General features: G+C 43.8%; 1 protein-coding gene across 2 annotated transcripts in view; it reads left to right on the top strand.

Moving 5' to 3' along the window:
- The window catches only part of FGF13 (fibroblast growth factor 13), a 587,176-nt gene that overhangs the window by 348,872 nt on the left and 213,892 nt on the right, over positions 1-24,412 (top strand). Inside the window, exon 3 of one of the 2 annotated variants that reach the window (XM_058292360.2) lies at positions 12,953-13,120. The exons of the other annotated variant lie outside the window; for it this stretch is intronic. Within the exon in view, the coding sequence (XP_058148343.1) occupies positions 12,953-13,120 (168 nt within the window). The remainder of the gene's footprint in view (positions 1-12,952; positions 13,121-24,412) is intronic. 2 annotated transcript variants of the gene reach the window in all.

The raw sequence follows: 24,412 nt of genomic DNA, 5'->3' as shown, positions 1-24,412 counted from the left end.
CAATTTAAGAGCATAATTTTGTGGTGTCCACTAAAGATTCAAATTCCCACACTCTGGTTGGGTTTCCATGGATACACATCTAACTGCTGCCCAAAGAGATGTTTGGCCTCCGTGGTGAAGGGGATGGACCTATACTGAGTACCACCCATTACCTGGCCTCTCCTGTGCTGGTGCATCCCCAGCTGTAATGGGCTTATGTATCGTCCCATGATCTTGTTAAAATACAGATTCTACCCCTCACAGGCCTGAGAATCTGCATTTCCGACACACTCCCAGGTGATACTCGTGCTGCTATCCATGGGCCACACTTAGAAACGGTATTGTCAAAAGACAAATCAGAGCCACATTTGCAGACTATGATATTTTATTTAGGACACCAAAGTTTGGCTGCAGCAAAGGAGGCCAGATTAATTGCAACAGTGAAGTTGCTTTGGGGTTCCAGGGATAGCATCAGATTTTTAAAGATATAAAAAGAAAATTATTGACTCCTATTGATTGCACGAGCATTTGTTCAACTTCTAGGGTTGGATTTCGGGCAAGTGGGCTTTATTTTCGTTGAGGTCCCACATAATGAACGAGGGGCATAATTGGCTTTCTGAGTCAGCTGTCTTGGTGGGGATTTTCAAATTTCAAAAGATAAAGAGGAAACTTAAGAGGGAAGCCTCAGTTTTCATTTGTTTTATGCTCTGAGGGGTCCCCAAGGCTTTCTCTGTAACAATGTTATCAGTGTCATTACTTTTTTTTAAATGGTTTTAGGAGGTACCAGGGATCGAATGTGGAACCTTGTACATCCAAAGCAGGGGCTCAGCCGCTGAGTTCCACCCACTTCACAGGAAACACAGTCTCAAAGAAGACGATGGTCACATCAGTGGTCATTGGAAGTGAAGCTGTGACTGGATTAGCACCCAGAACAGCTTGCTTGTAAGGTCTTTGCCAGTATACCCCACTGCATTTCCATAGTGCTTTTTCAAAAAAAGGTTTATTATTTCCCCCTTCCCTTCACCTTGTTCCTTTTGCTAGCTTTCTGCTCTGTTTCTGTTCATTTTGTGCTCTCTGTGTCTGCTCGTCTTCTTTCAGGAGGCACCAGATCCTGAACCTAGGACATCCCATGTGAGAGGGAGGTGCCCAATTACTTGAGCCATATCTGCTGCCTGCTTGTGTTGTGTCTCTTGTTGTGTGTCCTTGTTTCGTCTCCTTATTGTATCTCTTCATTGTCCCAGGCTGTCATGTCAGCTCGCTGTCCTGCTTATTTTCTTTGGGAGGCACCTGGGAACCGAATCTGGGACCTCCCATGTGGGAGGCAGGTGCCCAAGTGCTCGAGCCACATCTGCTCCCCTCCCCTAGGGCTTGTAAACTTTCACCTGAAGAGATCCATTTTGTATTCCAGACCTCAGTAAGGGGCCTGATGCTTTAAAGTTCTAGTGTCTTCTAGGAAAACATATTTCTAGTTCATTGTGTTCACACTTGGTGCCTTAATTTTTTCTTGCTCCTTCAGTTACACACCTTGCTTTTGCCACCCTAGGTGCACCTTAGAACCAGCTGGAGAGCTTTTCCAAGACTACCCCACTATCAGAACCATTAAAGCAGATACTCTGGATGTGGAACTGAGGCATGGACATTTTTTTCAATGCCCTCCCTCCCCTCCCCTGGTCATTCAGATGAGCAATGGAATGTGGAGAGCCACTGGATTACAGGATCCAAGGAAGCAATTTCTGGAAAATGTAGCTCGACCCCTTTTATTTGGGATGTCATCATTAAACGTCCAGTGTGCGCAATGAGCTGATTCCCAGCAACCTTCACAGTTAGCTCTTGGCACATTTTATCTTGTGATTTTGAGCTTGGGATGCTTTGTGGTAGACATGGCAGGTTATATGAAATTTTCAGTGGCTCTGTATGAGCCCTAAGGGTGCAAGGGTGTTGTTGGGTCCTGGTGAGGAGGAGGGATGCAGCATCTCAGGGTGTCTTTGGGAAATAGACCTACCTTCCCGCTAAGTCCTGATTTATTCACCAGCCCACATCATGGATCTCCAGGTTTGGTTCAGTGTGGTACAACTACTGCTGAGATGGTCGTATTCCCGAACGATGAGAACGTAAGGCAGGATTCCATCCATGCTGGAGTAGAGCTCAGGCCCTAGCCGGGTTGCCTCATAGAGCCATGTGCTGTACAGTTCATTCTATATAGTGAATGAGGCTATGTAGCGTTCCTAACGTCTCACTCTAAGCTGTGAGTCTCAGCCCTGGATGTGCAGTTGAATCACCAGAGGAGCTCCAGAACCTCTCAGCGATCAGGCCCCAGCCAGAGATTCCAGTTTAATTGGTCTGGAGTGGCGCCATGGATCTTTTAGTTTTTAGAAGTTCCCCAGATGATTCTGATGCTGAACCGCAAGCTGCAAAACAGTGGTTTCATAAAGGTTGTGTTTACATGGGGCTAAGGAGCAGACAAACAGGCGGAGATCGCTGGGGGAGACAAAACAAATGGCTGCAGCAGCTTTGCCAGGGACGCTTTGCCAGGGACTTGTTAGAATTGCCTATTCTCAGGCCCCAGCCCAGACCACCTAAATCAGAAGCTCTGGGTGGGGGAGCAGCTAGTGATCTGTGCACTAACTAGCCCTTCTGGTGATTCACATGCAAAATCAAGTTCACCTTCCGCTGTGTAGGTCAGGATGCCTGGACGGGAATGCAATGAGAGAAGGGCGGAAAACTTGAACTTCGCCAGGTATGTCAACTTTGCTGACTGTGCCACCCAGATGTTCTAAGGTGGAAAGCATTTCTCTCTAGTTTGACTGTCTTTCTCAGGTGCTCAGAACTGCAGCAGCGATAAAATATAAATATCTGTCATTCTGGTTGGGGCAGGGCACCGTAGAACGTACATTCTGCTCTCTAGGTGGAAGCTGCCACTTTTTCCTCTCACTGGACCCATTTCTGCCTTCAGTAGGGATTCATCTGCCCTCGTGACATGGTGCTTTAGGCATTGGGCAGGCCAGGGTTTGAGAAACATCAGGCCAGAGTGGGTTTCCCAGCTTCCTCTTCCAGCTTCTCATCCCCACCTGAACCTCCCTGCTATTGATAGCAGGCCCCTGAGGGTATTCACTGAATGCCAAGCAATGCCAATGTTCCAGCTGCCTAATTTCATGGCTTCGTGTAGAAAGCCTGAGTGTGACCCCCCTCTGATGATGTGGCACCGCAGCACAGTACATTTTGTCAGCCAGCAGCTTCCTGTCACCTTGGGTGATTGGCAGGCTCACTAGTGCCTTCCCCTGCCTGCCGGGTCTGGATCGGGGCGTGCTTAGCTGAACAGAATAGCTGAATAGAATAGCTGAACAGAATAGCTGAGCCCTTGCAGGAGGTGGAACATCTCCAGGCATCACCAGTGCCTTTCTGGGATTGGTGCTAGATCTTTACAAAGAGGTTTGTAGTATCCACCCACCATCTGGAGGCATTTTCGGTTGGGGTATGGGGTTGCTGTTGGCATCTAGTTCATAGAGGCCAGGGGTGCTGTTAAACATCCTACAGCCTACAGGGCAGCCCGCCACAACTGAGAAAGATTTATCTGGCCCCAAATGTCAATTCTGTCAAGGTTGAGAAACCTCAGTCCCTTCCAAATCCCTTGTTTTCAACAGGAGAAAACTGCGGCTCAGAGTGGCCAGGCAGCATTCCAGGGTGGGGCTCCTGGTTTCCTAACCTCCAGAGCCCGGGGCCCAACAGTTCCAACTCTGTCCCAGATGGGCTTTCCTCCTTTGCAGCTACCATTGACCTTGGACCTGCTAGGTGCCAGGCTGAATTCTTTCCATTTGTGACTCCTCCTCCTTTGCTCTCACCTTCCAGGTAGGCATCCCTAAAAGGGGCTCCTTTTATGAATGCAAATCTACCATGTGCAGAGCACTGTGGGAGATTAGGAGAGTAAAGGTGATACCAGAAGGAGCTTTGACCTGGTTCTTGCCCTCTTTTAAGTTGCAGAGGAAAGACCTCTAGGAAGATAACCTAACACTTCCTAATAATGGAAAAGCTGTCCCAAGGCATTACAGGATAAATCACCTGAAGAGTTGTATGGAAATGAGGAGTTAGCAGAGTGAGCTGACCTTGGCCTCTGTGTTTGGGGAAGGCTACCTGAAGATGGAGGGCACTCTCCATTTGGTTCTTGAAAATTCCCTGAGTGCATAAATTGAGGCACTGGGCTAAACCCTGCAGATAGATTAGTAAACAAGTCAAACACTGCCTCTGCTTCAGGGAGCTTGCATTCCTGTGGAGAAGAGCCATGAATCCACAAGTACATGAAGTAGTTACAGATTGTGACAAGTGCAAAGCCACAGAAGGTGGCTGAGAATGCATCTCTGAGGAAGTGACATTTAAGCAGAGCCCTGAAGGATGTCAAGGGGCATCCAAGGGAACTGGAAGTGTAAAGCTCTAAGGCAGAACAAAGCCTGGCATATTCTGGGGGAACTAATGGAAAGCTAGTGTGAGCAAGGAGACAGGCCTGCAATGGAACTGGGGCAATGGGGGAGGGCCCCTTGGTACAGAGTCTGCATTTCATTCTATGCGGAAAAGAGCAAAACAGCCTGAACAGAGAGAATTCTGAGGAAGACCAAGTGGCCCTTGTGGGCTGAACAAAGATGGTGAAGATTGCAATTGAGAAGATTCCTGAAGTTTCTAGAAATATTTACTGTTCTTTCTACCTTGGCCCAAACAAACAATCATAATCTATTCTCTTTCGTGAGTTGTTTACTTGAGTTACTCAAGCACATTTCAACCTGCCCTCTTGACAATGTCCACTATGGCATTAGTAAGTCTTCAATATCTTATAAACAGTAGATAGTAGATAGTAAGCTGGGAGGCAAAATGGAGGTCTACATCTGACTTATCCTTTGGAGGAAGGTACATCTCAGCATGACAGATGCCCACTGACATGGAAGAGTAATTCCTCTCTGAAGTGGGTGTAGCTTAGTGGTTGAGCACCTGCTTAGCATGTACGAGGTACTAGGTTCAACCCCCAGTACCTCCTTAAGAAAATTAAATTCCTCAGGCTAACATATTCTGAATACACACCAATATTCCCTTTTAAAAAAGAGTAATTGCTCTAATTACTTAGTTTTCTTTTCACTTTATTTCTGATTATATGAGAACACCTGATAGTATGTTTTGGTGTACTTACCATTTCGTGGATATCTTTAAGTATTTGCTCATTGGAGTTGCTAATATATGTCTAATAACTTTGATTGGCAGTCCCATTGTTGTGTTCATTTCCGTTGCCTGGGTGATCTCAGATTTGCTTTGATTTAAAATCATGTATCATTAATTAAGCATGTTGAGTCATTTCTGTGAGGAGTTCATTTAATAGCAAATAAAAAACCCTGGCACCGTCAAATCACCGAGGGCCTGGTAACTGCTTCCAGCTTGAGGCCAGCCAGCCTTGTGATCTGCTGTGGCCTGGCGAGGGGGCAGGTTTTGTGACATTGTCTAAATCGTTTCTGAGGCTGTGTCTGGTTGCTTTTCCAGCTTTGAATACAGAAACAAATATTATTCAGAAACAGGATAGTCTTGGAGGCCAAGGTTGCTAAAGAATCCACTCCCTGTTGATATGTGATTTGACTGAGCAATCTTACCCTAGACCTGCTGGCCAACAGTGGTGTTCTAGCTTGTAGGCCGACTTTTCTGGTAACTTACCATGTGACTTTTGTCAAGTCACTTCCCCTTTCTGAGCCTTACGTTCCTTATGTCTTAAAAGAGTATGAGGAGCAAGGTTGTGAGCCAATGCCCATATGGGCGAAATCTTTGATAAAGTGGAAGTAAGAAGATGTGCATTGAAGAGATAAGATGGGGCCATAGGGAAATTATTGGGATGGGCTTTGCAGGCTTGAGGGGGGCCTGGGTTGAGAGGATGGGTCAGATGGCCCAAGGAATGGGGGGGGGGGGAGGATTGGGAGGGAGTAAGTGAACATGGGAGATTGTCGGGTATGTGGTTGAAACTCTAATGTTGAGAAAACTCTTTAGAAAATAGAGTAAGAAATGGTTACTGGTTTAAGGTGTTTGATGGGAAGCATCTGGCACAGGGTGCACCTGGGGCAGGCTTCTAGGGAGTATGTGAGCGCTTATCTTGTCATAGTGTGTTATATCATTGAGTGGAGACCCATACAATGAGTGGGAAGGTGTTGTACTCCTATCCTGGGGAGGCCTGATGTTCTCACACAGAGGGGTGGGTGTCTCTCAAGAGCATGGGTGGCTCCCAATGTGGGAGGACAGACTAGTGTGTCAAGCCCTCAGCACTGTTGCAAGAATCTATGGAATCTGACCCTCCTCTTGACATAGAGGTGCAATGGACACAACCAATCCAATGTCCACATAGAAGAGGTGGCATTGGAATGGGAAAAGTGGACATAGTGCACGAAGGGTATGGGGAAAGGCAGGAAGAGATGAGAGGTGGAGGCGTCTTTGGGACATGGAGCTGCCCTGGATGGTACTTCAGAAGCAATCACCGGACATTGTAAATCCTCACAGGGCCCACTGGATGGAATGGAGGAGAGTATGGGCTATGATGTGAACCATTGACCATGAGGTGCAGAGGTGCCCAAAGATGTACTTACCAAATCCAATGGATGTGTCATGATGATGGGAACGAGTGTTGTTGGGGGGGGGGGAGAGGGGGAGTGGGGGTATGGGGTTGAATGGGACCTCACATATATATTTTTAATGTAATATTATTACAAAGTCAATAAAAAATAAAAAAATTAAAAAAAAAAAAAGAATCTATGAATCTTCTCCTTCAAGCAGTGAAGCTTGGTTTTCACTGTGGGCCCTGAGGGGAGGGGAAAAGAGGAATAGAATAGTTAGAAGAGGGGGTAACTGGGGTGCAATAGAAGTGTTCTGTGCGATCCTGCAATGATGGATATAGGCCATGTTAAATATCACCAAAATTTATAAAGGTGTATAGTTCAAAGTGTAAACCATAATGTAAATCATAATGTAACCAAAAATTTATAAAAGTGTATAGTCTGAAATGTAAACCACAATGTAAACCATAATGGAACTATGGTTAGTAGCTATGTTTCAATATCTGTACATCAGTGGCAGCAAATATAACTTCCACATGTAAAAAGATAATTGCTGGGGAAGGGGGAGAAGGGTTTGATGTTGGGTATATGGGAGTTCCCTATATTCAATATGTGACTACTGTGCCCTAAAACTTTTTTGAAGACAGAATAAAAAAAAAAAAGAGAGAGGTTGTAGACACTGAGGAAAAATGGAAGAGATTGCTTTGCCATTGCATATACAGGGCAATACGTATTACAGTGATGAAAGGTAAAATATCAAAAAAAATTGTATATTTTTCTTTAAATGCTCCAATTTATTTTTTACTTTTAATTTTTGTAAATTATTATATATTCTCTTTCTAATCTTTAAGCCTATTATTCCTATTTCATTTTCTTATTAATTGAATTTGGCAATATATTAGACTTCATTTTTTAAGAAGTTTTGGATCACAGAGCAGTTCAACTAGAGTAGGGCAGAAGCATTGATGTGAGGTGTCATTGATGGGTGATGCATGGGTGTGAGGGAGTTCTCCAGTGCATTTATATAGGGTATATAGATATGTTCATAAGTTCGTTGGGTATTGACATCGAGTATAGAGTATCACACAGCAACTGAGGGAGTGTTGAGTTCCCTTCCGGGAAACTCTGTCACACTCCCTTGTGGAGCCACAACAATCCCCCAAGTACAAGGTCAAAGACAGAGAAGAAGGATGGTCCAATGGTGGGCCTTTGATCTTGATGACTCTGATTACAAGCCTACGTGCTTGAAATTTCAACTAGACCTAGGGCTGAAGTTTGCCTCCGAGTTACCTCCTGAGAACCTCCATGTTGCTCAAATGTGGCCACTCTCTAAGCCAAACTCAGCATGTAAATGCATTACCTTCCCCCCAGTGTGTGGCATCACTCCCAGGGATGAGCTTCCCTCACGCCAAGGGATTACTGTCAAATACCAGCTGGTGATGCAAGTAGAAAAAACCTTGAATAAAAGAGGGGAATGGTAAAGACAAATAAGTGTATATGGCTGAGAGACTTCAAAATGAGTCAGGAGGTAATCAGGGGTTGCACTTATGCATGTATCAGCAGGATCTCAGAGACAGCGAAAGTAGATACAACCCCACGTAGTGTTGCTCCTGAGGCCTTCCAAGACACCCAGACCCTCCGGTCATGGCAGATGGCTCTGGAGTTCAGTGCCTTACCAGTAGGCCTTACTTTGGAATTTGTGCTCCTGAGTGTGATGGAATGGGACTCAGATGTGACCTTTCAATGAATGCCTCTTCTGTCACTTTTACTGAACCTTTGGTTGGCACTGGGGTTGGTGTATGCTCAGGAGACTTCAATCTCTGGACTGTTTATGTGCCAGCTATTCCTTGAGCCTCAGCAGACTTGCAACACCTGCTCTCCAGTTCATTAGACCTACCCAGGTCAGCTTATAGGGAGATGAGGATGGTTAGTGAGTCTACAGTGAGTGAGTCTACAGCTGCAAGCAGGAGAATTCCAACCATCATCCATTGTGGGATCAAAGCTCCCTCACAATTTAGAGATGGAGCGAACATCGCCATCCCAGGGTACTCAGGATGGAAAAATAAAATATGGATTAGAGTGGACTTCCTGGTATTCTACTATAGAATTATTGTGACTCTAGCAATGAAAGAATTTATATCATTGATGTGGAGACAGTGGCCATGGGAGTTGCTGAAAGCAGGGAGATAGAAACAGAGTTGTGATACTGGGGAATTTTTGGGATTTGGAGTTTTCCTGAGTGATATTGCAGGGACAGATACTGGACATTATATATCCTGCCATAATCCACTGCATGGACTGTGACTGAGTGTAAACTATGTCATTAACTCTAATCCATGCTGTGTAGTAATGCTCCAAAATGTACTCATCAAATGCAATGAATATACCACACTAATGAAAGAAGTTGTCAATGTGGGAGGACTGGGGCGTGTGGGGAGTGGGGTATATGGGAACCTTTTATATTTTTTATTGTAACATTTAGTGTGATCTGTGTATCTTTAAACAAAAGAAAATACAATTTAAAAAATACACAAAAAAAAGAGACTGGGCTCCTGTTAAATCTCTCTAAAGAGGTTTGTTTTGGAATAGCATGGAGGATTATTCATAGCTTTCGTGATACGTAGCCAATGTCATATTTATTGATGCACCTTTTGTAGAGTCAACCTAAAGCGGGTTTTCTAAACATAGGAAATATAAATTATTGTTGCTTCTCAAATGAAAAATTCGGCTTAAAGGAGATACTGGATTTTTTTTTTATTTTATCAAAGATTACGCTGGGCTAGAAATAGGTGCTTTTTAAAATTTCTAGTTTTCAAAGGAAATACTCTATTTCAATGCCCTGGAGTAGCTTAGGCCAGGTCACCAGGTTTAGATTCTACTAAACTCTCTCTCCTTATCATGAGTGTTCCCCTGACCCTGACTTTGTTCTTGGAGGAGAGGGGGAATGATTCAGTTCCAGAGCAGCACTTTTGCTGGGAAACCGATTCTAGATGCATTCTTGCTCACCCAATGGCGAGTATGTCGAACTTCTTTTATCGGTTCTGTTTGTAACCGTCATCCCACTGCTATAGTCCCTTATTCTTGTCACCTTTGTGTCTGAGTATGCGACCTATCCATGTCTGTGTGTCTGCGGATGTGTGGATTTGTATGTGTGCCCTTGTCTCTTCCAACTAGGTACCAGTCCTGTGGGACTTTGATATCCTGAGTAGGTGGAGCTGTGTGATAGAGGCTGGGGGCACTGGCTAGGTGGGCACAATTTCCCCGTAGAAGCCAAACCCCTGGCAGCTTTTGTCAAGGTGCACAGCAGCCTTTCTCAAAGAATGGGGCCCCTGGGTCCATGAGCCACCCTTACCACCTGAACTGTCTGGAAAGGTCGAGTTGAACCTCTGAAACTGGAGGACACCTTGTGTAAATCCATTGTCTGCCTCGTCACTGGAGTCTTTTGTCTACCCCCAAGGTTGGGTAGATCCGTTGTTGGGAGGGGCAGCAGGAGTCACTGAAAGAAATGTGGCCAAATGGGTTACATCAAGAGAGGGAATGGTGGTGATCAGAGGATAGAGGTCCTATGCCGGGAGGGAATGTTCTAGAAGGCGAAAATGGCAGAAAACAGTCTAAGTCAGGCAACGACAAATTTCAAGTCTCCTCCCCTGTTTTGACAAGCTGACTTCTTTGCAGGCTTCCTTTCCCTTTTCTAGACCTAGTGTCCCCTGGAATTTTTTTTAGCGAAACAGAACAAAGATACACTCCCACCTTGGGAGTGCTTGGGTCCTGGGGGAAGTCCCCTGTCACTCCTGCTGTCATCTGCATATACAGCCACTCTCTTACTTCAGGGGGCTCTAGAAATAATTTTGTTTGATATCATTGTTTTCGTTTTTTACCCCGAATACCCTCACATCCAGAGATTGTCTAGACCCAACTGAGGTGTCACCTATGTATTGCCATGCCTGGTTAAAAAGCCCCAAATGTTTCTAGCTGTTGTGTCAACATGACACCCCGCTAATGGTAGCTTAACTGTTTTTTGCTTTTTGCCTGAATCACTGCTGTTTCGGCCATTCAGTAAGCATAGCCATTAGCTCCCAGGTGTTCCTGATTTCCCAGGAAATGTTCTGTGCCTGTGGTTATTACTCAGATGGCTCCCTAAATGCACTCCTCTCAGCACCTTTTGCCCTTACTAAATTCAATTTCAAGAAAGAAAAGGAGCAAGCAGGCATTTTGTGGAAAGCCGTTATCCTGAACTTTGGTGACCTTCATACTTTCCCTATCCTGATGAATTTTTTTATTAGCTCTTGCATCAGCCAGTATGTCATTTTCCCTAGAATTTTCTTGTATGGTACAGATAACCAGTTGTATCTAATTAAACAATAATGATGGCAGAGCTGGGCATTTTCTGGGAATTAAAGGCCAGCTGGGAAAATCTCCTGGCTGGAGAGTCAGCCAAAGGGTATTAACTTCAGCCCACCATTAATTTCCAGCCATGCTCATTTGTGACGTCATTGGTGGTGTTGAAAAATGAAAACGGAAGACAATTTGCTGATGTTTATTGTGTACTTCTCAATAACAAGCTTCCTATGCATTATCCAAAAGTCATTTTTCTCTTTTATCCTCTAATCGCCCTTTCATCTTAAAAGATGTTGCCTCTATAGCAATTATAGCAATGCCTGAACATGGAATTTCTCAGCTTCCATATAATCATGGGTGGTTTTTCTTCTTCTTTTTTTTTTTTTTAAGAATTCTGAGGTGGGAGTGTTCTTTTTTCTTTAAGTCTTTTGCATAGTAAAACCAGAATTTTTCTTTGGCTGTGATGCTGGAATTTGATAACTGTCTATATTATCATAACTACCTGCTCTTAGCAGGGAATGGTTCCACATGTTTTGAATAGCAGATATTGTTAGCAAAGATGTGCTTTCAACAATGAGATTCTCAGAAGTTAGGGTCCCATTCCGAGTAGATGAAGGGGAGACTGCCAGGTTAAGCTGTGGCATAATATTTTTGATTACTGCTGCTGAGTGTGAGAGGAAAATACAAAGAGAACTGACTAAAATATTCATCACCTTCTTGCATAATTTAATGACTTATAAAGGAAGACAACAATTCCGCATACAGGCAATCTATCAACTACTTGTTCTAAGCTCATCATATTCCTTGCAAAGTTCAGGGAGAGTGTTATACCATTTTTTCCACCAACTGAAAGAAAGTTTAAAGCCTATTAACATCCCAGCCAATGAGCTGGGAATGTTTTGCCAAACACAGCAGCATCAGATCCCATCTCAGTTCTTTTTCACAAGCACCACAATTGCCTTCTTCCCAGAAGAAGATTGCTGGTGGTTATCCGTCCCCCAAAGGCAGGGGTTCTTAACCTTTTTTGTTCCACAGACCCCTTTAGGGGTCAGGTGAAAGCCCTGGGCCCATATTAAGTCCACAGTATACTGTGCATTGTTTAATAAATATATCACACCTTCACCAAACCGTCCCCACTAGAACAATGTTCTTTTGAATTTCCATTGACGCTCACTGCCGGACCCCTGATTAAGAGCCCCTGCCCTAAATGCATGTTAAGTGTATGCGTTTAGGGGAGTCGAATGAGTCAGCACGACATTAATCACAGCTTTGGAGGCACTGACTCACTCCTGGGGAAATGGAATGGCCTCATTGGGAAGAGTGTGAACGAAAAAATAATCCATTCTGGGGTCAGTCCCCTGTTTCTGCAAACGCAGACCAAATTTGCATGTGGTTCGGTGGGTGGCAATCTCACTAAAGACTGTAACTGTAGAGTCTGTTAGCAGGGAGCAAAACGTTAGTGATTCCCAGGCCTAATTAGGAACGGCACAGAGGGGCCTGGTGTTTATATTTAAGGCCAAAATTTGTAAACCAGCCCTGGACTTTCCACAATCCGACCCCTGGGTTCTGTTGTCTTCATTAAGGGGTCTGCAACTTCTGAGGAATATTTACGAAGAGTCCCAAGTTCTCTTTGCTAATCAAGGTGAGCTGTGTTTTGGATTCTTCTGTCAGACTGATTGGAAAGTTCGACCCTCACCAGCAGCAGATCAAGAAAAGAAGCGAATGTATTGATACTTGTCCATCATCAGCCAGCTAGTTTCACTTGTAAATATTTATATCGCACCTTCAAGTGTAACTCCTGAGATCGATTCGGTGTTTATTTAGATCAATATGGGTATCGATATTTAAATATGGAATTCACACTGCTTGCCCAGTTTAGCAGTGTAATAGTTTGATTCACTAAGCCCCTCGAAATCAAACCACCAAGCCATCCGATGGTGTTCTTCGAAACTTTTCTGAGAAATGTTGTTTCTTTAGTCTTCCCTTTGAGTAGATTTGATTTTCTTTTTTTCACTCGCTGCTTTTGTGAAGCTCTAACTTGAGTTCATTTTGTTATGTGGTGACCACAGTTCTGGATGACGCCCCCCCTGGCACTCAGGAATACATTATGTTACGGCAAGATTCCATCCAATCCGCGGAACTAAAGAAAAAAGAGTCCCCCTTTCGTGCTAAGTGTCACGAAATCTTCTGCTGCCCGCTGAAGCAAGTGCACCACAAAGAGAACACAGAGCCCGAAGGTTTGTGCCCGCCAGACGCGTGTTTTGCTTGTTTTCTCTCATTCTCCTTTCTTTGTCTTTCTTTGGGACTGCGCATTGCCCTCTGGTGTGCTGTGTGTCGTTCGGCCCCTGACATCGCTAGGAGGCCCCGAGGCTCGCTGGCGATGACTGTCTTATGCAGTTTGCGATGGGACGCTGTGTAATGCAGTTATCTCTGCCACAGCCCGCAGCAGCCTCCTGCTTCTCGCAGCTGAACCCTTTTCAGCTGGTGTCATTACACTGCCCCATCTTGGCTGCCAACGTTGCTTGCTCTTCTAGCCAACATCTGGCCCAGTCGGATCCCATCACCTGGCATTCCTGAAACAGCCGTCGGCTGAGGAATGACACTTCCAAAACGAAATCAGGAGAAGAGTGTTGCAAATTCGTGGAACTCTCCCTCGCTCTCCTCCACTCCATAAAGCTTCTGCATTGCGCCCAAAAAATTCGCTCCTGGTCTACGCAGTCCGCTGATGTGGGCCAAGACTTCCCATTGTAATGCACGCCCAGTTGCACCTTGCCCTAATGAAATGCATGCCTCAAGGAAACTCTGAGTAGTTTGCTTTCCTTTTCAGCTCCAGTACAGGTTTGACAACTCTACTTGCTGTTCCTTAAACTGAGGTTAATAAGGTATTCGTGGCAATCCATGCCACAAAACTCGTCTGGCCAGGAAGAGTATTTGGTAGTTTGCTTCCAACTTTCTGTCATATGTCAAACAGGAATACTTTACGCATCTCTGCAAAGAAAAGGTCGTCACCTTTTTCCTGACTGTGTTCGTTTCAACTTTCAAAATGGCCTTTTGAGAATTATGCGGTGTATGCTGATTGAATACTTAATGGTATGTTTCCCTTATATGGTCTACTGTTGACGCTGTATACTGATGAATGGCACTGGAAGTGACAGCAGTCCCATATTTTGGCAGGGGCTTTACACTTTTGCATAAATCGTTCTTGTATGATTTCTAAGCAGACTTTTCACCTTTATCAAGTTGCCTTTCTACAACATTATGGGGAACTCTGTCTTCCTTAGCTGGAGAAGTTTGCCATGTGATTCTGTTTAAAGTTTGGTGCATAAGGAAATTACTCCAAACCGACCCTAGTTCATAGTTTTGGAAGTAAAACTGTAAGTCTGGAAGGCTCCCCCTTCTCCTTCCTTCTAAGTAGTTTTAAGTGTTCATTGGTAGAAAATGAGAAGTCTGTATGTGTCTATGTTTAATTCTATTTCAGCAATAGCATAGAGCACTTGCATTTATTTTCTACCTATACTATCGGTATCCAAGCCATCTGCTTTGGGTGTGAGTTCTGATGTCAACATTTATTCATCTGGAGGTGTTAATGGTGATCCCTTACAGTGAGTAAATCTATCTTTTGATCATTTAGTAGAAACGTACTTATTTTGTGCCTTAATGAAATAATTTTTCTTTAAATGCCAGTGACAATTTCTTTACCATGTATAATGCATTCTAATAGTTCCTGCTTTCTTTTCTCTCAAATTGTACGCATTATAAGATAATATGCAAATACTGTTTTTCTGCTTGCGTATCAGCCTGAAAAACAAAATTTGGCTTAAGTGAGAAAAATAAGGTATTTAAGAAGCTGCTGGCTAAATTCAATCAAGTGGTCAGTTAGAACCTTACTGCACATTGTTTTACCAATACTCAATTTATAAAAATGGTTTCCCAACTAAATTTAGCACCCTGTCCCTTTTATAACTATCCATAAGCTTGACAGGCTTTTGTGTGAACTTTCAAAATATCACTGGAATGTATTGTGGATACTGTTAGGTTTTCAGATATGTAGAATTTGGAGGGAAAGGGTAGCATTTAAACTCTCTGTTACTTATGCAAGGTTTGTATAGCTTTTTGGCTGTCATTTTTATCCACATGCCGAGTGGCTGCCATCATGTTTAACTTGGCGGCCATCCCTTCCCTTGTGTACGTTGATGTCCAGCAGCATCTTCTCTCAGACTGAAGATTTCCTTTGTCTTGCCTTCCTGCCATGTCTTTTGGAGTAGTTAAGCCAATATTTCCCTATTATCCCTATGAATTATTTGTAAAGAGTCTTTAGATGCTCTCTGGGATGCCATTTTAATGCTATTTCCATGCTTACTGTACACCTTAAAGCAAGGGGGCTAGAAGCGAACGGTGAAGCCAGACCTTTAAATGAAACTACCTAATCTCTGTACAAAGCAAGCAGATCCAGGGAACCTTAGATGGCGGCAAAAGAAAGCATGCTGTGGAACAGACGTTGGAGAAATAAGCAAAAAGTGCCAAGAAATTAATGTGCTTGCTCCATGTGGGACACCAAAGCACACCGTTTCCAAGAGGTGAAGTAACTGTGGGTTGGGAAGACTTCACAGGCCCTTCTGGCAACCTGGAAGCCTGGTTTTTCATTGGGGTAAGGTATAGTCTTCAGCTCTTTCTTGAAGTTGCCATAACAGTTTGTTACAACTTGTGGAAATAAAAGACATCTTTATGCCAAGTGGACGGAACCTTAGCCATAAACAGGCTTTATAACCTGAAACATTTTGTCCTCCTGTGAAACATTATGAAGCGAGACGTGCTCACAAGTTCTCTGTGCCAAATCATGTGCTTCAGTGAACTTGGCTATGGATGCCCACCTGTTCCTTGCCAGGTGAAGACAATGGAGAGATTGTCGAAACCATCCATTGTTGTCCTCTGTTCAATGCTAGCCTGCCCGGGTGATCTCTTCTAATGAGGTTGTGTTTATATAATGCCTGAACCCCTCAAGTGAAAAATTGAAAGTTGACTCAAATTCAGGGGAACATAGATATTTGAATTGGGTATGTTTTTAGAGATGATTAAATTAGGTCAAAGAGGTTTGTATGTATTATGATAAAGCTAGAATTAATGTTTGTTCCTTACTTGAGGAAATCAATCATGTGTTTTTGTATTCATGTAGACAGTCTTGGCATTGCTTTTGGTTGGCAATGTTGTTGTAAGGACCAGGTTATTTCCATAGTTTTTGACCTTTGGTAATTTGGTACTGATAGCTTAATTTACAATTTTTGACCATCATTTAATTTTGTTTTGGGGGTGAGGTACTGGGCCTGGGTGGGACCTCATATGTGGGAAGTGGGTGCTCAACCACCAAGCCACTTTGGCACCCCCGAGTTGGCTTTACACCTGTTTGTTTGTTGATTGTTTTGTCTTTAGGAGGTACCAGGGATAGAACCCAAGTACTCATATGTGGGAAGGAGCAGATCAACCACTTGAGCTACATCCACTTCCATTTACATTTATACAAATATTTCTGAGTTGTTTCCAGTGCTCTCAGAATCCTTGTAAAACAATATATAGAAATACTGAAGTATCTCATTGGCTTTTCAAGACACACTTAGGCCAAAATACACATCGCCAAAACCAGGTTTCTATTTTTGAACAGCCAAGTCTGAAACAAATCTTTAATCTGTTCCAAATAGTTGTGAATTTCAGTGATGTGATTATCACTGAAAAACACAACCTTATGGTGCAATCTTAATGTGAGTATTGAAATTTGGCTAAAGAAGCACATACAAGTATCTGAGAATCTAATATGGTCCAGTACTAGCAATACTGTTTGTTGTAAGGAAGCAACATGGAGAGTGAAAATTGTTACCAAAATCTTTTATTTTTCACTGTTCCAGGAGACTTTTGGTAAGAGAAAATACAATCCTCATGGCTTTATTCTTCAGTTCAATTTTCTTTCTTCATCAGTTGTGCCAAAATGAAACCACTGATTAGAGTAATGCCTAAAATCCAGTCTATTAGCAGCACAGCTGTTGCTTCCCAAATGCCAGTCATTGGGTTTTAACTGGTATTTGAAGGTTGTTAAAAAGATTCACCCCAAGATATACATGATTACAGGTAGATACAGTTGAGAAGCTACAGAGAAAAATAACTCATGGATTCCCAGTGTTTCCTTTCAGGACTGAAAATCCTGGTTAGACAGTACAGTCGAAGGAGTTAACACAATGTAGGAAGATTTTATAGAGCTTGGCAGTTCATCACCATCTTCTCATCAGGTATTCAGACTGTTTCCTATAGTCCTGTTTTCACATGATTTACAAACATATACAAATTCTCATCTCCCTAAGGACACCCCCAACCTTTTGATGCAGAGAGATATACAGCTATAGTGACTGTGGGGTGGGGGAGAAGAGAATCTATGTTCAAGGCTAGAGATGGAGTTTGCCAGCATCCACCATCCAAGAGAAAGGAGAAGTATGTGCCTAATGTTAAGAGTGCATACTTATAACTGATCATGATGCCTGTTACCTCTGATAATGCCTTGGCTTCTTTATCCCACGAGAAGCATATGTCTCCATGCATACTGGTCTAGGTAGGAGAGGTAGGAGAGGAAGAAAACAGAACATTGTTATATTAGGCAGAAGGGTGCTGATGCAGAATATGAGAAATCTGTTGGCTTTTATAAAGTGTATTTATTTGGGGTGGAAGCTTACAGAGACGAGGACATAAAGCATAAGTTACCCCTCACCAAAGTCTGTTGCCACGTGTTGGAGCAAAATGGCTGCCGACGTCTGCAAGAGTTCAGGCTCCCTCTTCCTCTCTTGGCTCCATGGCTCCAGCTTCTTCCAATATCAGCTTTAGGCTGGGATAAGTCTCTCTCTTGGCCCAGCTGCTCTGCTCTCTCCACAAGGTGAGCTGTAGACCATCAAGCGAACGACTTGTCTCTTTTCCCAGGACCTCTGCTTCTCTGTGTTTACTTCCCAGGGCTCCAGCTCAAAACTCCCACCTCCCTTCTCTGTGGTGTGGTTTCTCTGTGAGTCCCTGCCCCGTTGGCTGTCCTACTGACTTGGCCCAAAGACTTCATCATTATTTCATCAAGTAAAAGTGAAACCTCTGAATCCAATATCTGTTTTTGGAATTCATCAACAATACCAAACTGCTACAACTCTTAAGGAAAATGCTGAAGGAGGTGCTTTTATTTTCATCCTCAAACCCTTTTTCTCCACCATGTTGTGTCCTGTGGTTGTGTCTCCCTCATTTATATTCAAATTTTCCTTTTGAGAAAAATGGGCCAGGGCTAATTTGAATAGTCAGTTCAACTAGAACCAAAAAATGCTTCTGTTAAATTCTTTGGTTATGAAGCTAGAGTTTGTCAGCAACCTCTGATACTTGACATCTGAAAATGTCTTGACCTTCAGGAAAGATATGGCTGGGTTCCATGTCTGTCTTCTTGAGGATGAGGATTAAGAGTATGTTCCTATTCTATTAAAAGCACATTGGGAGGAAGCAGACTTGGCCCAATGGATAGGGCATCCGTCTACCACATGGGAGGTCCACGGTTCAAACCAAGGCCCCCTTGACCCGTGTGGAGCTGGCCCATGCACTGTGCTGATGTGCGCAAGGGGTGCTGTGCCACGCAGGGGTGTCCCCCGGGTAGGGGAGACCCACGCACAAGGAGTGCGCCCCGTAAGGAGAGCCGCCCAGCGCGAAGGAAAGTGCAGCCTGCCCAGGAATGGTGCCGCACACACGGAGAGCTGATTCAACAGGATGATGCAACAAAAAGAAACACAGATTTCCAATGCTGCTGCTCAGGATAGAAGCGGTCACAGAAGAACATGCAGCGAGTGGTCACAGAAAGCAGACAACTGGGGAGGAAGAGGAGAGAAATAATTTTTTTTAAAAAAGGCACATTGGGATGGGGTTTGGGTCAATTTGAAGAGAGAGATGGAGAGAGACTTTGTCTTCTTGTTTCAAAGTAGTTATTACTTGTGGTCATCCTGCCTTTGATTTATGACCTGACAAATGACAAAATGTCATTGTTTTCTTTGCTCATTGAAGCAAATGGCAGCTTAATTGCAGAGTTTGAAGGGAAAAAAATTGGTCCAAATTTAAATCCAATTAAAGCCCAAAATCTGAAAGCCGTGGTGAGTAGCAGTTGGTAAACACTCTCAGGAAGGGTTGATCACAAATGTTAAAATGTGTTTCTCTTGGTTGCAGGTTGACCTGATATTTCCTAATACCATTAGGGGACCAGTAATGGCAATGAAACTTCCATTCCCCCACCTCATGACAGTAAACAGAAAGTTACATCATATTTGGGAGATAGTTTCTTTTCTCTGCAAAACTCGTAATCGAATCAAGGAAGTATACTTAGTAGCCAATAATTCAATTGCAGGCTGGATGGGCATTTATTATTCTCTTACTGAATATAATGAGCATCTCAATTCAGACTCCAGGATTGCTTTTACAGTGGAAACTAATAACCATACATTCTTTGAAAATAGTATCCACCTTGAAAAGCAGTAACCCTCTCCTCTCCTCTCCTTCTAGCCTTCTTGTTTCCCATATCGTGTTGATGTTGTTTTTCTTAGTTTGGTCTTTCCTTTACAACTCTCTCCACTAAGATTTCCCTCAGTTATTATTGTAGGTAGACATTTCTCCTTCTTGGAGCCACCACTGATGATTTGTTTCAGGCATTTCTTCAAATGATACTGCTCTGGGAAAGAGCTCTGAGAGGTCTACTGGCTGAATGGCAGTGTGTAATGGCCACATTCTGATAATAAAAAACACAGCCACACACGTACACATCAAATCAACATCATGATACCTGCAAAAATTCTGGAAATCATCCGTCTATATGGGTGTTGGCTCCTCTGAAGTCTTTACATCAGGGATCACATTGCCAGCATGCTTTCAAGGACTGGCTTACTTAAGCCACCCCTCTTGGATTTTCTGCATTCACAGCCAATTGGTAAACCATTTAAGAGCACCTCCCTTTCTGACCCAGCCTTTATGAACCAGCCAGGTTATGTTCCCTCTTCATAAAGACACAGCCTGAGTAGTTTTTGGCTATTTCCCCAAATCAAGGCCACCCATAGTAGATGGAGGTCTGCCTCTACAAATGAGTTTCTCAAGAAAGTGCTGCTGCCTCTGCTGTACATTTCAGCCAGAATTTTGTTTTAAATGCTAACTCATTTGCATCTGTCTGGTTGAAGGGAATGTGGGCCTAAACGATTGTCTCCCTCACAAGTTCTCCCATAATCATTGGATTAATACTTTCCATGTTATGTTTCTTGGCACCGCTGATTGTAGAAGATAACTTTGGAAAAGACAGACTCTGTGATCACATTACACTTTTCTCAAAGGGCTTACCACTGGTGCAGAGTCAATAAGCATATGGGCATATTTAAAAGTTTTGAGTTGGGGAGCAGGTGTAGTTCAGTGGTTGAGCACGTGTTTCACGTGTATGAGGGGTTCATTCCCTAGTACCTCCAAAAAACCAAAAAACTTTTTAGGAAGCTGTCTTACTTTGTGCACTTCAGTGGTAAGCAATATCTCCCAGCTACTGGGTTCTTTGTACTCATTTCACCTATTATCAGTCATCGTACAACTTTGGGGAGTTTCAAGTTGCCTCCACTGACTGATATGACCCAATGAAAGCAGGCCTTTGACAAGTAACTCCTTGTGGAAATGCGTGCTGATTTCTTTTGCCCTGCCTGCCACAAGTTATCTTCTTTAGTGGGGTGGTACTCAAAGTGTGCTCCATGAATCAATGGTAATGTTGAAATTGTTTGTTGCCTCGCAATGCCTAGAGGAGGTGCTTGTGCCTAAATATCAGTCAACTGCCTGCTTCCTTCATCAAGGAAGTCTTGCTGTCTTACTATGGAAAAATGTCAGCTTAACTAAATAAATTGTGGGCCTAATGACATAGTTCGTACCAGCGCTAGGTCTGCAGATCATACTCTGAGTAAGGCTGCTTTAGATGAGTCATCCTCAACCTTGGCAGCACTTTGGTATCCCCTGGAGCCCTTTTAAAAACTACTCACCCCTGAACCCCACATCAGACCAAAACCAAACCAACCAACCCTACAAAATCTCCTTGCAGGAGCCCCTTAGAGTCGTTTTGTTCAAAGCTCCCCAGGTGGTTCTAATGTGTTAACAGGGTAGGAGTCAGTGCCTTAAAAAAATTATCACCTTTGCCTAAGGGCTATGGAGTGATGCCAGCTGTCAATTCAGAATTCTTACACTGATTGCCTGGACCTCTTTCTCAGAGGAGCCCTGTGATTAGACGGCACAGTTGCAGTGGCAGCAGTTCTATGACCTTTAGAACTTGTGGCCACATAAGGTATACATCCTTCCCAACACACACACACACACACACACACACACACACACACACACAACATATACCCTTTTCTGAAGTTCCCTTTCCTCTTCACCAAGGTGTGCTTCTATAGAAATCATCAGGCTCCTCCTAGGAGCGTGGTGATCTGCCACCTTGTGACCAAGATCCTTTCTTGCAAGCAAGTTTTACAAAGGCTTGTTGTGATTCAGCTTACAAATGTGGGTGGAAGAGTTTCTTGGGACTTGTGTGTGAGTGTCTTTAGAGAAGAAGATGGAGAAAGAGAAAAAGGTGTATCCATAAGCCAGAAAGGTTCTGCTCTTTGTCTACTTGATGGCTACAGGGTGAGATTGTAAAAAGTTGATTCAAGCTCCTCACAACCCCCCACAGCCCTGGTATCTGTCCCTGAGTTACACCAGAGACTGTCATCAGAACTTCTTATCACGTAGACATCACCAGCTCGCGCAGCATAAAATATTCCAGCGCCCTTATATGTGAAAACTGCCTTTGACATGATTGGGGAGCCCTTAATTGCTCTCCACATATATAAATCATTCCTGGCATTCTAAAGTCTGTCAATTCACGTATCCATTTGTTGTACCCTGCAGCATTCCTTAGTGCACTTCAGAATTAGCAGCTTGAACAGTGCCCATGGGAAAGTGTTGAACAAGAGACGCTGCATCCTCCATTTTATCAACATTTACCCTTGTCTTGCCTCACGGCCAGTATATCCACACTCACTCCAACACATCAAACTCACACGTCCACTTCCACTCATGTGCTAGCAGATTTCTACTCGTGAGCCTAGGCTAATTTAAGATCAGTGTCCTCAGATCTGCTCCAGGTCAAGCTTGGGGAGAAACAAGTATACGTTGGCTTGAGGATCAGATCTCAGAGGAGGTCAGTGAAGGGATCACACGTCCACCAGGCAACTTATGCATACTGTGAGAGCACCACACAGAGCCCCTCAGAGGCTTGAGTTCATTTTCTCTCAAAGCAGCAGTTAGCATCCTTTCCCACATGAGGCAACTAACATACAGAAAGGTTAAGGAACTGCCTCCAATGCATGGCTGAACTTGATTTAATTGGTTTTCCTGACCTTCAACACCATGCCCTTTCCCCTCCATGGCTTCCGTCATCCTGTTCAGTTTTCCCCTCTTGCCCCTTATGTAGTTTTGTGGACTAAAAACAGTTTTAGCACAAAAAAAGGCATTTTAGGTTTATAGGAATAACCTTCTGCCCACACTCTGGCCTCTGCTCGGTGGGAGCAAGAGGTTGTGATGAGTTGACGGACTCAGGGAGGTCCTCTAAATTCTGTGGCCTTGGCCCTGGGTAGCTCACAGCACTCAGAAGAAGTAAATGAAGTGGGTTTTATCCTCAAGGAGCTGTCGACTTGGGCCAGGGTATACAATGAAAGAGTAGAATGGTTAGGACAGAATTCAATCCAACGTGAATGTCATGAACTGTTTCTAGATAAAAGCAGGTCACTTGCCTAGTCTCCTTTCTTTAAGCCATGGGATACTCTTCTCTACTCATTCATAAAAATGAGGGGCGGGCCATTCCTAATTGTTGAAAAGCCCATTCTATTGCTTAACGTTGCCCAGTTCAATCAAACCGTCACCGTTGATAGGAAGGTTAACTCTACATCCCAGTTCAAGGTCAGTAGTAATGAACAAAATAATTAACAAGTACCCAGAATGAGGCCCTTTACCTAATATCTTCTTAATTCTCCCAACAGTCCTTGCAAGTAAGCAGATATTTTTCTTTGTGTTTTAAGGAAGAGGAAAGGGAGATTTCAGGAAGTAAAGTAACTTGTCTCTGGCCTTTCAATGTCTCCAGGATGTGTCTCATAACAAGGGTGCCCTAGTAGTCACTCCCATTTTATTCTCCAGCCTTGCCCAGAACGTCCTGGTTAGAACCTGGGCGTGATCTCCTGAGTAGGCTGGGGCAGCGAAGGATCTTGTGCCTGCTGTTAGCGATACAATGGATTAGAGAGGTGGCTTGTGCTTGAGAAAAATGAAAATGCGTTTAGTTTTAAAATGCTTTGAGAGCGCATTCTTCAGATGTGACTGGCAGATTTGGGATTTTCTCCATTGTGCTGGTGTCCGCTTCCCAGCCCCAGGCCAGTTCTTGATCACCTCAGGCCAGTCGACTTTCTTCCTCCATACTTTGCCTCACCATACCTTATCTGGTGACCCTAAGTCCCTGCATGGCAAAACCTTCATTACACAGTGACAAGTGCCTCAAGGTACATGAGGGGGAAAAGTCCTGCTAAACTGGCTTGGTCTACTGCCCATTATTATTCTTTGTGGTGTTCCTTAGGAGTGTTATTGAATGCCATGGCCCACCTCCCTCCTAAGGCATGAACCCCAAGACGCTGGGAATTTGTGTGATATATTCTGTGCAGGACCGTCCATACTGTGCTTTAGTGAGCTGCTGAGCTGTCAATTTTTAGGTTCTTTCATGTGCCAAGCACTTCAGTTTTATTCCTACTAATCTTCCCAATAACCCCATGAGGTCGAGGGCATCCATCTTATAGGATGTGTTGGGGAAGCTGTAGCAGAGAACAATAAAATAACTTGTCCAAAGACATATGGTTATTAAGTATCTTAATTGGGATTTGGAGTCAAGTCTGTTTAGTCTCCTCCTTGCAGGTACAAGATCTCAGAAAAGAGCTAAGCACTACCTTATCTGCTAATGGCGAAAAGGAAGGCACAAAACCATCTTGAAATTCTAAGCAGAGTGCACTTACCCAAAGCACCTGTAGGGAGACTTTTCCTGTACATTTCCCTATATCCTTGTGTGCCTGTTGGGAGAAGAAGTAGGCAAGGGGTTAGACAAAGCAGCATCCCTGAGTTTTGTTGACTTTTTTGTTCCTTCCGTGACCATTTACCTATGGCTGGTCATTTTTCTTGCAGCATTTGCTGAAATGGAGAGATGGTTCAAATCCATAGTTTACCTCATGAAACCACGAAGTATTAAAGCATCCTCCACTAGTTCAGCCATGAGCTACATCCCCAAGAAACGGGAAGGGGTAATGCAGAGAAGTCTTGCTGTGTCATGTTCTGAGGTAGGTTTCCACAGATGGAGAAGACCTATTTTTAGGTCATCCAGCTTTGAGCACTGCCATGGAGAGCACTGAGATGTATGGCCCTCATATACAGGGAGACGATGGGGACAAACATCT

This window comes from Dasypus novemcinctus, chromosome X (genome assembly GCF_030445035.2).
Source record: "Dasypus novemcinctus isolate mDasNov1 chromosome X, mDasNov1.1.hap2, whole genome shotgun sequence".
In the NCBI taxonomy this organism is placed as follows: Eukaryota; Metazoa; Chordata; class Mammalia; order Cingulata; family Dasypodidae; genus Dasypus; species Dasypus novemcinctus.
The sequence above is the reverse complement of the archived record's forward strand: the minus strand, read 5'-3'. Positions and strand labels throughout refer to the sequence as shown.